At 59.8% G+C, this 16,829-nt stretch overlaps 1 protein-coding gene across 2 annotated transcripts; it reads left to right on the top strand.

The window, feature by feature from the left end:
* Window positions 1–333: 333 nt before the first annotated feature.
* Window positions 334–15,609, top strand: GTF3C5 (general transcription factor IIIC subunit 5). 2 transcript variants are annotated; one of them, XM_032635076.1, is made up of 11 exons: window positions 334–723; window positions 3,173–3,392; window positions 4,645–4,843; window positions 8,700–8,895; window positions 10,020–10,124; window positions 11,359–11,473; window positions 11,889–11,969; window positions 12,151–12,248; window positions 13,177–13,259; window positions 13,942–14,084; window positions 14,980–15,609. In XM_032635076.1, exons 1-11 carry the CDS (start codon window positions 577–579, stop codon window positions 15,153–15,155), a joined length of 1,563 nt encoding a protein of 520 aa, XP_032490967.1. In that variant the 5' UTR covers window positions 334–576; the 3' UTR covers window positions 15,156–15,609. The 2 variants fall into 2 exon arrangements, with proteins under 2 accessions (XP_032490967.1, XP_032490966.1); XM_032635075.1 differs by having other exon boundaries at window positions 338–723; window positions 14,875–15,609.
* Window positions 15,610–16,829: the final 1,220 nt, after the last annotated feature.

Below are 16,829 nucleotides of genomic sequence, written 5' to 3'. Positions count from 1 at the left end.
AACCGCTCCGGCGGACCCAGCGTCAGGAAACCATTTCTGGGACCTCAGCACGCAAGAAGACAGGCCGGAAGTCTACCTCGAGCCCGCCCTCGAGCTGTCATTGGGTGGGATCCGAGGAAGGGGAGGAGACCCGGCCTAGTCCTGGTTCATTATTGACTTTAAAACCTATGCAGGCGGAAGGAGGGGGCTGAAACTTCGCTTCCTTCTGACTCTTCATTGGCTAAAAAGTTCGGCGTGTCCCTCGGGTTCTCATTGGCTAAAAGAGTAGGCGTGTCTTACAAGCCTCCAGGTCCCTCGCGGGTTGGTGGAAGAGACAGGTCCCTACCCCGCCCCTCGAGTTCCAACCCTCCTCGTTTTAAACACGAAGTTGAGGGACGGGCTGTCGTTTACCCCGAGCCTCGGGGCCTCACCTCGGGGGTGTGCTCCCAGAGGCCTTCGAGCCTCGCGGAACTCAGGGATTTAGACAAACGCGAGCGGGGAGGAAGCCCGGAACGATTCCTTAGCGGAACAGATCAGGCTAGGCCTCTAGGAGCTTGGGGAGGGCCGGCCTGCGGCGGGCCCGACGAGACTGGCAGAATGGCGGCGGCAGACTGGGGTTCGGGGGTCGCCGTCCCCGTGGAGCTGCGGCGCGAGCGGCACATAGTGTGTGTGGAGTACCCGGGCGTGGTGCGCGACGTGTCCAAGATGCTGCAGACCCTGGGCGGCGAGGAAGGCGTCTCCCGGGTGAGGAGCGGGGAGTCTCCGGGGACCACAGGGGAGGTCTGAGTCGTTTGACTACGGCCGAGGGGCGGGACTACCCAGGGATGTGAGGTTTCCTTGGCAACGGAGCTCGAGGTCGGCTCTGGAGCGGCCAGTGGGCGGGGATTTGCTTCAAGACCCGCCGGGCGTGGAGGTTAGTTTAGCCCTGGGATCAGAGGGGAGAGGGTGTCCATTCCATCCCATCATTACTGCCATGAAAAGAGCTCAGTTGCACCGACCCCCCCCCGCCCCCGCTCCCCAGGATGTGCTGGGCTGCCACATCCTCATTTCACAGAGCAGAAAACTGAGGTATGGGGAGATTAAGAACCGTTGACCTACAATGAGAGGGGGAGGAAGGATTATGTTATTAGTGTTAAAAGTAGTAATAGCTAACAATTTATTCTGTACCAGCTACATTTCTACGTGCTTTATTTACATTCAATTCGCATTAGAACCCTGCCAGGTAGGAACTGTCATCGTCCCAATTTTACAAGGAAACCGAATCAGCTTGTTCAAGTTCACCCAGCAAACAGTGGAGCTGGGATGAATTCTTACTTTGTGCAAAGCTCTGTGTAAGTGACTTACATGCACCAGATCTTGAAGTGTCTCTTCTTTAGAGAGTCCTTCCTTGACTGCCCTTACTAAAGTGGCTGCTAGCAGCTAACCTCTAATTCCAATCTGAAATTATGTTTTAATGTGTTTATTGTCTGTCTTGGACCTTTGGCTCTGAGGCTGTAAACTGTATGAGAACGGGACCTCCCGTGGTCCTAATATCCATAACTGTGCCTGCTTCTAAAATACTCGTCAAATGCATGATTGAATCTTCACGACAATCTAGTGAGTTAGGTACCAGTATTATTCCCATTTTTCTGATAAAGACACAGGAAGAAAGGTTGGGTCAAACAAGCTCCTACATGGTACAGTGGGAATTTGAACACATGCACATCTCCCTCTGAAGTCTGAACTCTTAATTCTGCTTCCTCATCCTTTATGAATACTGAAAAACCTTGAACCTGTCATTAAGCACAGGAGGCCAGTAGAGGCCCAGTCAGTCATGTTTTCTTCTTTTATCCTGACTTACTTTACGGCGGCATTGACCAGGACCCTTATTCCTGCTAACGCCAGGGATGTTTGGACACAGTTACAGTGGGACCCTTTGGGAAGAGACTGGTCATTCACTCATTCCTGCTTCTTGTGCACCTCCTCTGTGCCAGCCCCACATTTGGGGTCATTCCCAGCACAGCAGTCTCATAGACCTGTTTCCTGACAATAGGGGCTCTTTTTTTTTTTTTTTTTTTTTGCGGTACGTGGGCCTCTCCCGCCGCGGAGCACAGGCTCCAGACGCGCAGACCCAGCGGCCATGGCTCACGGGCCCAGCCGCTCCACGGCACGTGGGATCTTCCCGGACCGGGGCACGAACCCGCGTCCCCTGCATCGGCAGGCGGACTCTCAACCACTGCGCCACCAGGGAAGAGGGGCTCTTTTTAACCTTCTTTCCCTAGATGCTTCCTGAGCACCTGCTAAGGGCCAGGTTGTGTCCTGGGTGTTGGGGAGCCAGCAGACCAGCAAGTAGATGACCTTGGCCTAGTTAACATTGTTGGTCCTGCCACACACTCACAGCTGACACTTGCTGTGCCCCTCTTACCCCATGTGGGACAAGCATTCCTCTATCGATTACGCATTACCATGATTTAGGTGCCAGGCTAAGTGCTTTACATATATTTCCATTTATTCATTGTAACAATCCGATGACTAGGTACTGTTAGGATGTCCATTTTAAGGAGAAGGAATCAAGGCGTGGAAAGGATGAGTCACACCAGTCAGGGCCAAAGTGCTTGTTATTTGTTGATTTCATCTCCTTTGGACCTCGAAACTTTTGTATGTATGAGGGTGAATGCCAGGACCCTTTGGGGTGGGTAGTTCCCAGAGAAGAAGCCCTAGACAAGTCATTCAACTCCCACCCAGGCTCTCCACGGCAGACACGGGGGTGACACCTCCGTGAAGTGCTCCCAGAAGAGTGGGTGGTTACCCGCACTGACCTGTCACTCGAGAGACAATGGCTTTACTTAACTGACAGTTACTGTCTCCAACTTCACAACCTCTTAGAAGGAAGAGACTGTCTTCATTTTCCCTACCAGATAAAAGCTAAGATACTTGGGTTTGAAAAATGAGTCTTTTGGGAATTCAAAGCTCAGAACGAAACGGAAGAATCCTCCTGGCCCTTCCTCGGCCACCTGGGTCGCCGTCGGGCTTTCACTGAGGGAGGAGCTGCCGGCCCTTCCCTGGCCACCTGGGTCACCGTCGGGCTTTCACTGAGGGAGGAGCTGCCGGCCCTTCCCCGGCCACCTGGGTCGCCTCGGGCTTTCACTGAGGGAGGAGCTGCCGGCTGCTTTGCTGCCCCCTGCTTCACTCTGTCTCCTTTGACCTCCCGCAGATCTATGCAGACCCCACTAAGAGGCTGGAGCTGTACTTCCGGCCCAAGGACCCTTACTGCCACCCCGTGTGTGCCAACCGCTTCAGTGCCAGCAGCCTGCTGCTCCGGATCAAGAGGAAGATGAGGCGGCAGAGGGGGGCGCCGGGGCCTGAGGCTCCCCCCAAGGTCACGTTCGACATAGAGAGCCTTGGCATCGTCTCCACCGTTTACAAATTTCAAGGTAACTGCAAAATGCATTCTTAACGCACTGGCTTATTTCAGGGCCTGCGTCCCTCGTGCCTGCAGGAGCTGCATGGGTCATCCGCACGGTGAAGGGGGCCCGGATATGCCCAGGTGTGAGGGGAGTGGCAGAGCGCGGGCCCTGTCCAGGAGGCCCTGCTCGTTGCTGCTCGGTTTTCTGCATTCTTAAGAGAAGCTGGAATTCTCTGAGAAATCGCATTGTTAAAGCCGCTTTATGGGGCCAAGTTAAACTGGTCCACAGGCCTCCAGTTTTCAGCCCCACCCCCGCCCTCGTGTTTGGGGATCTTCTTGGTTTTTACTGCTGCTGGTCTTGCCGACCCTCTGAAGCCTCCCCAGATCACCTCAGCCCCTTGGAACCTTATGTCCTTTGAACTCTCAGCCAACTGGATGTCTCCCGTGGGGTCCTCAATCGAGTTTGCTCCCCACAGGGAACCCCTGGGAGGAGGTGCTAAGGCGTGGGGTGGAGCGGGGGAGTTGTGCCTGCCTCAGCCTCCCTCGGTCTCCCTGTCTGTGCAGTGGGAGCCCGGAGTTCCTCAGACCCTCGTGGAAATTCAGAGAGATGATGCCCGTGTGCTGGTTCGCACACACGTATGGTACTTGGCGAATTACTAACAAGCCTCAAGAGTATCTGTAGTTGCGGCTGCAGTTCTAAGATAGAAACTGAAGAGAATAAAGACCAAAAAGGAGGAGGGGGATGGAAAGTGTAACAGGGCCTGGGATCCCACAAGTGGGGCATCTGGAACGTCCATCATTCTGGTGGAAGGTGGTATTCACCAAAGCGGGCCGTCAGTCCCGGGACGAGGCTTCCCAAGAGATCCGTTTCTTTCTCTCTCTAACTGAGCCAGTACCTCAGCACTCAGTGTGTGTCCCAGGCCAGCGGCACGGGCCTCACTTGGGAGCTTGTTAGAAATGCAACACCTCAGCATCTGCATTTAGCAAGATCCCAGGCGAGCCACGTGCACGGCACAGTCTAGGAAGCACTGACCTAGACTTTATCCTCACATGTCAGGTAACTCCCCGACCCCCCAAAGTAGTATTTATCCAAGCGACTGGGCTGGGTTCCCAGAAGCGACTCGGACGTATTGTTTTGGGTCCCGCTACCATTGCCCGGCAGCCTCCCCTGCGAGGCCCGCTCGGCACACCCGAGAAGACGCAGGTGCTGGTGCGCGGCAGCTGCCAGGGCCTGGGCGGGTGCACTAGTGTGTCCGCCGTCTGTCTACCTCTCTTCCCAGGAATGTCCGACTTCCAGTACCTGGCCGTGCACACGGAGGCGGGTGGCAGGCACATGTCCATGTACAGCAAGGTGCTCATGGTCAAGCCCGAGAAGGAGAATTTCTTCCACCAGGAGCTGCCGCTCTACATCCCCCCGCCCATCTTCTCCAGGCTGGACACCCCGGTGGACTACTCCTACCGCCCAGAGACACAGCACCGGTAAGGACCTCCCTGTGGCCGCCGCCCCGCAGCATCGGGGCTCGGGGCAAGGGCCCTGCGCTCAGAGGGCTGGACTCTTCCACTCACGGGTCAGGTGGCCGGCTTTACTCAGGCCCGTGGCTCCAGCGACAGAGCAGCTGGTGGCAAGGGGCCCTGACCAGGGGTGTCAGGAACCAGCGCTGGTCCCCGCGCCCCACCCGGAGGCCTTGCTCAGGGCTGTCCTCACACCACAGAGTGTGAATCAGGATGTTGCCTTTGGACTTAGACCCCGCCCCGAAAGCGTGTACCTTGAGGTGTGGAGAGACAGACACCCCCTGCCGCAGGAGCCCTGGGAACGAGGTCGATATTTTTTGGAGAGCAACCTGGCAGAATCTATTACAGTTTTAAATGTTCTTTCCTGACGTCCAGGCGGCCTGTAGGAGTTTATCCCACAGTGACTGTCGCACCTGTGCCAAAGATACACTGACAAGAACGGTTTCTGGTTGGTTGTGGGCAGTAGCAAGAAGCTGAGAGGGCCTGGTGTGGTGAGAGAGCCGGGTGGGCGGGGGCCCGTGTTCAGGTCCTGCACCTGTGACCCCACACCACAGGCCGGGCAGGTGAGCCCCGACCTCCCACGCCAGCCTCCCCGCCTGTAACAGGGGTGTTAGTAATAGTAACAGTACTCCCTTCTCGGCATTGTTAGAGGGCTGAATGAGGCTTTTGGAAATACTCAGAACACTGAGTGCTGGGCAGAGTTTGATGAAGTGGGTAAGTGAGTCCACTGATAGGGACGACGTAGTTAATTAAACGACGGCCCGTCTGTGCCAAGGAAGACCGCACAGCCTTTGAGAAAGCGGGCTCCATGGGCCAACGTGGCTCGTGTCCAGAAAGCTTGCTCTAGGAAAAGCAGGTGTTATAGCAGACTCTGTGCTATAAAAGTAAACTGGGTGATCATGGAAGCCTGGAAAGATGGGGAAGTTTGGGCCCAGAGCAGTTATCTGCAGGGAGGCGGGAGGGCGAGAAGCTTCTCTTCCCTCATCAAGTATTTCCATCAACGAGTACTGACCGCCTGTCAGGGCCCCAGGCTCCCCTTGGAGCCAGTGTCAGTGGGGACGTGACAGGCGGCTCCGTGCAGGGCCGGGGGCTGGGGAGCCGGTGGAGCCCCAGTGAAGGATGAGTGGGCGATGGGAGCCTGCAGGCAGGTGTGTGTCTTAAAGGAGATAAGTGGGGGGTGGGCTGTCATGCACAGTGAGTGGGGTGCGGGAGGGTCCTCGGGGGAGCTGACCTTTGAAACAGACCTGTGTGATGACAGAGCCGGGCAGGTGAAGATCCGGGGAGAACGTTCCAGACCAGGGGGCTGGCACATGCAAAGGAACAGTCGGGGGTGTTGCCCCCGAAGTGCAGAGAGCCGAGAGAGGGGTGGGGTGAGGGTCGCACGGACCACAGAAAGGCGCTTAGATTTTATGCTAAGGAGAAAGGTGTATTGTCCCCTTCCTTTAAAAAATACATCCTGGGGAGTTCCGAAAGGAGAGAGGAATGTGTGACGGACGCCCACTTACGTCACCAGCCTCAACTTCCTGCTGCTGGTTTCACCTCCCACCACCTCCACCCCCAGCATCACAGCGCGTCCTCCAGAAACAAGTGTGTGTCTCTAACTGGGAAGGACTTGGTTTATTTTAACTTAGCCATAGTGCTGTCCTCAGAACGAGCAAACGTTAACAGTGTCCTTCACGTCATCCAGGGCCCAGTCCTCGCTCCGTTTCCCCATTGCCTCAAAAGTAAGTCGAGAGCCAGACAAGGGTCGATGTCTCTCAGGCCAGTTGAGTCCATAATGCCACCGCCCCACATCCTTTTTCTGATAGCAGGAGTAAATTGTGCTTGTTAGAAAAGACCAGACATTATAGAAATGTATAACTGCAAGGAATCGGTTCCATTCCCTCCCTGCTGAAAACCCTAGTGTGTACAGTTTTCTGTGCGTATGTTATACTCATTATGAGAGTTTCAAATTTTTTAAATGTACATGTTTCTGAAATTTGAAACTTATTTTTCCCCCACAAGCAGTTTACTCTTACAGTCAGAAACAAAAATATGTAGAAGAAGGAACTAGAGGCACCCGTCCCCCGCCCCGCATCGCCGGCCCTGATGCTGGATGGCAGCGTCAGAGTCACTGCTCCGTCCTGTAGGGCCAGCAAACAGCTGTCTCCCAGCCTCTGGGAGGGGGACAGGGGTGGAGGTCCGGCTGCCCTTGAACCCACAGGCCCTGTTTTTCTCCCATGTCGTTTATCGATTTTCCAGCGCGTGGAAGGAACCTGCCTTTTCTCCCAGGGCTGCCATCGATTTTTCTGCTCTGATGGCCCTCATGGGTACCAGGGACTGGCACAGAAGGCCTGGCCCCCGCCTTGCTGGCCTTCCTGGGTCCAGGGGGGCTGAGCTTCCTATATGGCCAGCGGGCAGAGGACAGGCTGGGACGCTGGCCTGACGGGGGTCCCCCCTCCTCGAGGCAGTTGAGGGGGGAGGGCAGGCGGCCCGTGCCCTGCTGCTGCCTGGCCCAGAGGGAGTGCCCGGGGCTTTCCTTCGGGGGTGTCTGGGGCCTCGGGGAGTTGTCTTGGAAAACAGGATCGTGCTCAGGATGGTTTCGAGTGGAGTCATGTTGTTTACAAAAGACACAGATTTGATCCCGTCTTTGTAACTTTGTTTCCCAATGTGAAAAATCACTTTGTTGTTCTTTATAAATATGCCGATGGTATGTACTCATGTAGAAAATTACGGTAAAATGGAAGCAGATTTAAAAGGTATTAATCACCTGTGTGACATCCAGGACATACTCTGCCATGCACTGCAGAATAATTGAGAGGGTTTGGGGCGGGGCCTGGATGGCGTGAAACTGGCCCTGTGGAAGCGGATGGTGGGCTTATGGGGGCTCCTTGTACTGTTCCCCCTGCTTTGCGAAGCTGTGATGTTCCTGACGTCCCACCTCAGAGGGAAGCGCTCTGAGCCCCCTAGGAATCGTTGACCCTGTGTGTTCTGTGCTAACAGCTGGTGGCAGAGCCCCATCCCCCCCCCCCCCCTTTTGCTTTTGGCCGCACTGTGCGTCTTGCGGGATGGATCTTAGGTCCCTGACCAGGGGTCGAACCCAGGCCCCTTGCAGTGGAAGCTCGCAGTCCTAACCACTGGGCCTCCAGGGAGGTCCCCAGAGCTCTTCTTTTAGCCTCTGTGACGAGAGCATCTGGTAGTATCCGTCCTCCCTTCACTGCGGTATCGTTGAGATGCTTCCGAGCAGGATGGAGGTTAGCGGCCCCGCCAGCCTCCCTGGGCTCAAGTCCCAGCTCCATCACCTCGAGCTCTGGCTCGAGGCAGGTTTCCAACCCCTGTGGCCTCAGTGACTTCACGGGAGATGGGTCCTTCCTCGTAGGATTGTTTCGAGGGTTAGATAAGTGACTTGTGGGCATCGGTAAGCACAGCTGCGCTCTGACAGCTGATTGGTGGTTCCCGTGTGGCCGCCCGTGCCTCAGCTGATTCCACTGTCCCTGCCCTGATGGGCATCTGGGCTGTTTCCAGCTTTTCACTGGCTGGACGGTGCCGTGCACGACACAACGCAGTCGTGAGGCCACCAGCCTCACGGCAGGGGCCCTTCCCCACACCCCAGCCTCGGGGACTCTTGGCCTGGCCCTGCTTCGGAGCCTCTCTGAGCTGACTCGGACTCGCTGCCCCTTCTTCTCCTGGTCATCAGCCTGAGAACAGAGGCGCCTGCCTTCAGTGGCCGGGGCTGAGATCCGCTTCTCACCCAGATTCCAGGGAAACGCACCCACACGTGGGCTGCCCGTGTCCAGCGGGCCCACGCCTGGCGCTCCCGCCCTCAGCAGCTCTCTGCTCCTAGGGAAGGCTACAACAACCCCTCCATCTCCGGGGAGAACCTGATCGGCCTGAGCAGGGCCCGGCGCCCTCACAATGCCATCTTCGTCAACTTCGAGGGGGATGAGGTACCCGAGCAGCCGCTAGAGGCTGCGGCCCAGACCTGGAGGAAGGTGTGCACCAACCCCGTGGACCACAAGGTGGAGGAGGAGCTGAGGAAGGTGAGCCCTGCCCCCCTGGCCACACCTTCACTGGCCGCACCTTGTCTTAGGCTTATTTATTAACACATGGGAACTCTTCACCTCCAGATGTGACATCTAAAGCTATGCCAGTGTAAACCCTGCCCTCCCAGAGTTCAAAGTGCTCCTTAAAACTCATAAGAGGTCCCTTTGGGATGGTAAACGTTGTCCACGTGTGACCTCGGCGTGGAGCTCCGGGATTCCGGAAGCTTTTGTTCATCTAGCCCTTGGCTGCAACACATCAGATGGGGCACCTGGTGCGCACCAGGCCCGGCGCTCCCTCCCCGTTAGAGCCGGGCTGGACGGGGGCCCTGGGCGGAGGCGGCCTTCTGCCTTACCCGCTGGCCTGCAGGTTCTGGGAGACCCAGGCCAGGGGACTCTGGTCCTTGTGTCGCCACAGGTGTGGACAGTAGGTTCTCAGCACATCACTGCTGACTGACCCTTGCCTCTGCCCCTGTTGAACTTGACTGTCCCCTTGGTGCGGGACGGGGGTGGGGTGGGATGTTATTCCTTAAGTGGTGGACACCTTGTTATATTTCTAGCAGTCGCTAGGTCGGGGGGACGTGGGGGCCACTCTCCAAGGCCCCTCGTTGTCATCGGGACACAGCCCAATCTCCCACCTGGCTCGGGGCTGCTCCCACCCTGGCCCTCCCACTCCAGCCCCCCTGGCCCTTCACAGCCCTCTCACTGGGAGGGGGTGGGCCGTCCCCTGTGGCCTTCGTCACATCCCGGCTCAGGCCCCTGCCCTCTGGGGCTGCTCAGGGGCCCAGAGCTCCGGCCCGTCCCCCTCCTGGCCCTGCTCTGGCTCCTTTGGTCCTCTGCCTCCCCGCTGCCCTTTGAGCCGCCTAAGGACAGGGACAGCGTCTCTCATGGTCATTTCAGGAACCCCAGGCCCTGCAACTGCACTTGACACGTGCTGGGCGAGCAGGGCGCTTCTGAGGGCGGGACGAGTGGGCGTGCGCAGAGGCCCCCCCCACCTGCCTGGCCCCTGCTCCCCCCACCCCCACTCCTCTCAGGAAGGTCCTCTGGGGCCAGACCGTGCGGGGAGCCTGGGGCAGTCGGGGAAGCTGCGGGTGCTCTTCTCAGCCTCTGCCTTGACCCTCCAGCTGTTTGAAATCCGCCCCATCTGGTCACGTAACGCTGTCAAGGCCAACATCAGCGTCCACCCCGACAAGCTGAAGGTCTTGCTGCCCTTCATGGCCTATTACATGGTGAGTGCCCGCCCACCGCCCACCTCGCTTCCCACCTGTGCTGTCCTGATCCCTGACGTGCCTCAGAGCCCCAGCAAGGGCAGGCGGCCCTGTCCCAGCAGCTGGAGGATGGCTTCTTAAAGGGATTATACTTTGTTTTTTGTGGTGCGCGGGCCTCTCACTGCTGTGGCCTCTCCCGTTGCGAAGCACAGGCTCCGGACGCGCAGGCTCAGTGGCCATGGCTCACGGGCCCAGCCTCTCCGCGGCATGCGGGATCTTCCCGGACCGGGCCACGAACCCGTGTCCCCTGCATCGGCAGGCGGACTCTCAGCCACTGCGCCACCAGGGAAGCCTGGATTATACATTTTTTAATGGCCTTGTATGGAGAGCTTTCTAAGGACCAGGCCCTGGGTTAAGTGCTATGTGCATAGCATCCTTTCTTCTTCCGTGGGGCATGGCAGCAGGGTTTGGACCTCTGATGAAGAGGCTCGGCTCAGATTGGCGACTTGATGGGCCAAGATCCTACAGCCAGGGAGTGGCAGAGCCCCCTGGGGACCCCGGCCTGTTTGGCTGCAGCGTCTGGGCCCCTAACCACAGTGCCACCTGCCTTCATGCATTCTCCCTGGGTTGAGGGGCGTTCAGTGGGGGTCACATATGCCTTGGACTCAGTCCAGGAGGGATGGAGATGGGGCTTTCATCACTGACAGATTCCCCAAGGTGCTGTGAGGAACAGCTCCTGCCAGCCAGGGGTCCAACCTGGGGCCTGGGGAGGCAGACGGACAACGTGACCGTGACCGTGGTGGCCAGGAGGTGGGGGGCATGAGACGGGCACATCCCTCCTGGGCTTAGACCCGACATCACAAAGCTGCTGCCTGCCTTTCAGCACTGGCTTTCTGGACACCAGGACCTCGGGAGCACTGTCTGGGGACAGTGCCTCCCATCCACTAGCACAGTTGTGACAGTTCTTGAGCTCTTTCTCTGTGCCGGGTACTGCGGTGAGGGCTTCAGGGGCACCGTCTCATTTAATCCTCACCAAGACGCCATCTGACTGGAAGACCAAGGCTTGGAAAGGCCAGGTGACCTACCCGAGGTGACCGAGCCACACGTGCGAGCTGGGGGGCAGGGTTCCAGAGCCTGTCCCCAACTCGGGGGTGTGTGGTGCTGCCCCGTGTGGGCAGCCACCTGGGCCTGCAACTCAGGGGGGCCGGGGATCGGCCTTGACCACACTTCGCACTCCCGCCCTTTCTGTCTCCAGATAACAGGCCCCTGGAGAAGCCTGTGGATTCGATTCGGGTACGACCCCCGAAAACACCCAGACGCCAAGATTTATCAAGTCCTTGACTTCCGAATCCGTTGTGGAATGAAATACGGTAAACAATTACCGAAACCCTTCCTTTTTTTTCCCTTTATCGTTTTCTGTTTCCAGCATTCTCTTCTGTAATAAGAATATATCCACGTGGAGAGGATATATTCCCCCCTCGGTGGGACTGTTAGGGACAGAAGAGCGCAGACACGAGGACCCGAGCTCTCGTCGTGGCTCCTGTGGCGATGGTCTAGTGGCTACTTACAGCTCCTGTGGTGCAGGCCAGGCATCCCGTCAGTCTCCTGTCCCCGGCCCGCGGTGACCCCCCCGCACACAAAGCACCAGGACGCGGCGGCTCCTGTCACTCCAGCGGGGGGCCTGAGTCCCCTTCTCAGGAGCCGTCCCAGGGAACCCCGGTGCGCCTGTGGCTGCCAGAAGGGGCTCTGTGCCCACCCCACCTGATGCGCGCCCCCCTCCGGCAGGTTACGCCCCCAGCGACATGCCCGTCAAGGCCAAGCGCAGCACCTACAACTACAGCCTCCCCATCACCGTCAAAAAAACGAGTAAGGGGCTCAGGCTCCCTCTGCGGATCAGGCGCTGGGGAAGATGGGCGTCCGGACGGCGGGATGGGAAGGGGCTTCCCGAGGAGGTCACTCCAGGGCACTGCTGGCCCGCGCACCCCGGGGAGGGAGGGCGGGAGAAACACACCCCCGTATTCCAAACCCTGCCGTGGTCCCCTCGCAGGCAGCCAGCTCGTCACCATGCAAGACCTGAAGCAGGGCCTGGGTCCCTCCGGGTCGGCCAGTGCACGCAAGTTGGCCTCCAACAAGTACAAGCTCAAGGTAGGTGTCCCCTGAGCTGCCTGCCTGGGTGAGGGCACGGGGAGCGGCGGCCCCTCCCTCGGGCAGGCCCAGGACCCCTCACACAGCCCCCAGCCCCGTCTGTGACGCCAGGAGGGGCTCCGACTGAGGCCGCTCTGCCCTCCCTGTGCCTTTACGTGACTCCCACCTCCCGGTACAGCCTCTGGGCGTGGGTGCTGGGGACCACCTGGGCACGTCTTAGGGAGGGGCTCAGATGCCAGCAGCCCCGCGTGGCAGCCACGGGGCTGGTGAGCCTCAGGCGCTGTGGGCCTGAAGCCAGAGCGGACCGTCTGCACCCTGGCCGCGGGCTGGCCGCGGGCCTCCCTCACAGGCTCAGGCTCTCGTTAGCACAGGCACGCAGCAGGGGCGGCGACTCCTGGGGCCCTTCCCGTGCCTGGCCGACGTGTGCTGCTCCAGGCTCGGGGGGAGGCTGGCAGGGTGGCCCCCTCCCTGGAGTCACCTGCCTCGTAGAGGGGGTGGGGCGGCTGTCTCCCAGCAGTGTCAGGTCTCCGCTCCTCAGGGAGGGCCCGGACCCTCGCCAGAGCAGCCGTCCTCCTCCAGGGCTCTTGTCTTAGGCCTTTATCCCCACCTCTGGAACTGGCCTGCAGGGCCACCTAAGATGACCGAGCAGTGGAAGAGAGACGTGCGGAGGGCCCTGCAGGGAGGCGCCGAGGCAGAGCCCAGGCCCGGCCCCCGGCGGCTCACGGTCCCAGGGCCCAAGGGAGGGCCTGGCTGCTTCGACCACCCCTCGACGCCTGGGGAGTCGCGGCTCGTCCTGCCAGGTCCTGGGAGCAGGATAGGCAGCCGCCCTGGGAGACGCCCCGTGGGAGCCACGGCATGGGGCTCTCCTGCGCCACCCGCCCCCGGGGACGCTCCCTCCGACCTTGCCGTCTCTGCCCTCCTTTGCCAGGACTCGGTCTACATCTTCCGGGAGGGGGCCTTGCCACCGTACCGACAGATGTTCTACCAGTTTTGCGACTTGAACGTGGACGAGTACGTACGTGTGGGGCCCTGAGACGCCGAGGTGGGGACCGTGGGACTCGGGGTCAGTGCAGAGAAACCAGCCGGGGACCGAGGTGTTTCCTGCGACTCTTCCACTTCACGTCAGCCTTAATCTCTCAGCGAGAAGGCCGGCCGCCTGGGAGTCCTCTGCCCGGGCTCGCGCGGCCCTCGGGAGTGGCTTCCCGGGTGCGCCTCGGGCCGCACCTCTGAGCAGCTGGCTGGGCTGTGCGCAGAGCACAGCGCTGGGCCGGGGTCTTTGCCTTCCTCCTCCTCTGCCCGCATGGGAGTTCCTGACGCGGTCCCCAGGCCCTGGAGTTGATCAGAATCCCAGAAACCTTTAAGCCAGTTGTTCCTAGTGATGTTTAAAAACCTGGGGGAGGGGTGCTGGGGTGGGAGGAGGCGGGAGCGTGTTAAACCCAGCCTGGAACCTGGTGAACGCTCAGGCTCTCACCAGGCAAGTGGGCCGCGGCACACGCCCCCCTCGTGTGCAGGGTGGGGATCGGGGCCCCAGCTGGGGGTGGACCGCTTTCTTGACGCCCTTCGGGACCGAGCTCCTCCCTCGGGATGGCGCTCTGAGTGCTGTTTTTCTGAGCACGACCCCAGCTCTGCCAGAACCGCTTCCTGGCACCTGTGGGCAGAGACCCCACCCGGGAACTCCGTCTCCCAACGCCAGGCTGCAGGAGATCATTCACCGCAATGACGGCGCTGAAAGTCTCTGCACAGAGCGGGACGGCTGGTGCCTCCCCAAGACCAGTGACGACCTGAGGGACGTGATGTCCCTCATGATCCGGCACACCATCCGCTCCAAGAGGCCTGGTGAGTGCGCGGGCGCAGGGAAGCCTGGGTGCTCTGGGCCCCCTCTGGGGCCCGAGCAAGTGTCCCTAGTGGAGCTGCTCCCCAAGAAATTGCACCCAGGTGGGAGCCTCTTGCCCTGACAGTGGTGGGAGGGGGGCCTTCGGAGCCAGGGCTCAGCCCTGGGGGCTGAAGGCAGGAAACGGGCCCAGAGGGGTGGGGCTGGAACAGGGCCAGTGCTGCCAGGGGGGCCGCCGCTTTATGCCCTGACGTCACCCTGCATCCTCTGGCCACGTGCGGGCACGTTGCTCCCGTCTCCCCTGGGAGGGCAGGGACGGCGGGGCCTGGGCTCCTGTCGCCCGGCACTGCCTGCCCCTCCCCAGGATGAGCGGACATCCCCGCACGGGGTGTGAGCAAGGGGAGTGAGCCCTTGCTGCACTGCAGGTGTGATGGGGCTGGGGGAGAGCAAGCGGAAGGGCCCCTCTCGGGGGTTCCTCCCAGGCTCGGGGAGGGGGCGTCCCAGACCCACCAGCCCCTGTGGAGCTGATGGGAGTAGGGGTTCTCAGCCTCCTTTAGGACACAGCCCCCCTCTGAGAGTCCAGTTGAGAAAAGCACTGACACAGAGCCCTGCACACTTCTGGGGCGTCCACAGGACCCGTGAGCTGCCCGAGGCTCCTCCGGGGAAGAGGTTTTCAAGGCCCTTGGCCTCAGTGTTCCCTGAAGTGCTTTTTCAACTGGAGTCCCAGGTGCCCCAGCCGTCCTGCTTCCCAAAGCAGCTTCTCTAGAGCTTGAGCCCAGACACCCGTATTTGTAGACAGGCCCCCAGGAGCCGAGGGCCTCTGGCTGAGACCAGCGACAGCTGGTGTGGGTGCGCCCAGGAGCCAACGACGGGACACACACGGCCTGTCTTTTGGCCCAGCTCTCTTCTCCAGCCCAGCCAAAGCTGACGACGGGAAAGAACAGCTGACCTGCGGATCTGGGGACGAGGACGCAGAGGACGCGGAGGACGAGGACGACGAGGACGACGAGGACGACTTCAAGCCGTCGGACGGGAGCGAGAACGAGATGGAGACGGAAATTCTGGACTACGTGTGATGCAGCCCTGGGCTCCAGGCTGGGCCCCCCGACCGGGCCTGATGAGGGACCCAGGACAAGCCGGGGCCCCCTGCTGCTGCCCACAGAAGCCAGAATGTCCTCAGGCGGCCCCGCTGAGGAAAGCAGCCGGGTACGGCCGACCCTGGGTGCCCGGGCCATCCCGAAGGTGGTGCCCCGGCTTTGCACAGCCGCGAGCCAGCCCGGTGTCCCTCGGGCTGAGCCAGCGCCCAGCGCCTCCCTCTGGCCGAGACCAGCAAGCGCTGGAGGTGGAGATGGTGCGGCGGGGGAGGGCCGGCCCTGGCTGCCGCTGAGGCAAAAGGACGGGGCGAGGAGCCTGGTCTGTGGTCACAGGCGGCCAAGTCTGCCATCGTGTCTGGACCCCATCCGTTTGGGGTAACCTGGCAAAGGGCAGGCCCAGCTGGAATTGTCCGTATTAAACACATTTTCCCAAGGAGCCTTGGTGTCTCAGTGGGGATGTCAGCCAGAGAGGGGTTTCCTCTTGCCTCTGGGCTTGGGCTCCGCGCTGGACGTCGTTTGTCCCTTCAGTCGTTCATTCAGTGACCTCGTGGTGGGTGATGTTGGGATGGTTGAGAACAGGCCTGATGCCCCTCGGCAGTTGGGCCAGGTGAGAGCAGCCAGGAGTAACTGCAGCCCCGGGGGGCCCTACGGCCTCACGTTCATCCCTTCCTGTTCCAAACGGATGTGTTCTTGAGAGGTTCACGGGAGACAGACCCTGTCTCAGGGCTGCCTGGTGTGAAACCAGAGGTTTCCAGGGATTGCAGGGTCCCTGGTAGGGCTGAACCTGCCCTCCCCGGGGAGTACCCCCACACACAGTGCCTGAGCCAGAGATGAACCCCATCACCCACTTCCTCAGCCGGCAGGCTGGGCCACAGAGTGTGACCACAAGCTCCAAAGTCAGACAGAAGCCCCCTCCCACGACAGGTAAGAAACCCCAGTGGCTCACAGTTGGCCTGAAGTGGTGAGTTCTGGGAACCGGCCTTGTAGAGCTGAGCGCCCCGACGTGCCTGTCGCTCCCACTGGGGGTGAGGTGCAGCTGCCTGGGCCTTCCCCCTTCCCTCACCTCTGTACCGCTTTCACTCAGGCCGAGGTCTCTGCCGGTGGATCTTAGCTGCGGCTGGTCCCACTTCTTAACCGTGCTGCTAACCTCAAAGCTCAGAGGGAGACGGTCTGGGTTCTGGCCCCCTCTCCCGGAAGCTGCCTTGGTCCCTGTGCAGAGCTGAGAGAGGCATGCCGGGGGGGCAGGGACACTCCCTCTGCAGCTAAGCCCCACCTTACCCAGAACCTGCCTTCTATGTGCCGAATTGGACGGGCTTCCCAGGTTCTTGAAAAGTATTCAGGGGTTCCCTACTTAGAAACCGAAATACCTACACACAGCCCCTTTTAAAAAGCATTTTATCCTGGAAAATAGCAAATATACACAGAAGTTCTGAGTATTGTATAATAAGCCCCTATTTATCCATCATATGGCTCTACCAGTTACCATCCCATACTTCAGTGTGTGTCTAACACATCAGGACTTTTTGTTTTCAAAACACGGTGACGCTGTCATCACACTTAACAAATCAACAGCAACTCAGCTTCGAACGCGCCCATCCAGTTGGGAGGCACCGATGTCTGCTGGGTCCCTTTAGTGACACGAGCGCTGACTGACCC

This window comes from Phocoena sinus, chromosome 6, assembly GCF_008692025.1.
Source record: "Phocoena sinus isolate mPhoSin1 chromosome 6, mPhoSin1.pri, whole genome shotgun sequence".
NCBI classification, from domain to species: domain Eukaryota; kingdom Metazoa; phylum Chordata; class Mammalia; order Artiodactyla; family Phocoenidae; genus Phocoena; species Phocoena sinus.
Note: the sequence above shows the minus strand (reverse complement) of the source record. Positions and strands in the feature narration are given on the sequence as shown.

Coding starts and splice junctions, on each gene's coding strand:
- GTF3C5 (XM_032635075.1), top strand. CDS start 577: ATGGCGGCGGCAGACTGGGGTTCGGGGGTCGCCGTCCCCGTGGAGCTG. Junction 3,393..4,644: donor CACCGTTTACAAATTTCAAG/GTAACTGCAAAA, acceptor CTCTCTTCCCAG/GAATGTCCGACTTCCAGTAC. Junction 13,260..13,941: donor TGCGACTTGAACGTGGACGA/GTACGTACGTGT, acceptor TCCCAACGCCAG/GCTGCAGGAGATCATTCACC.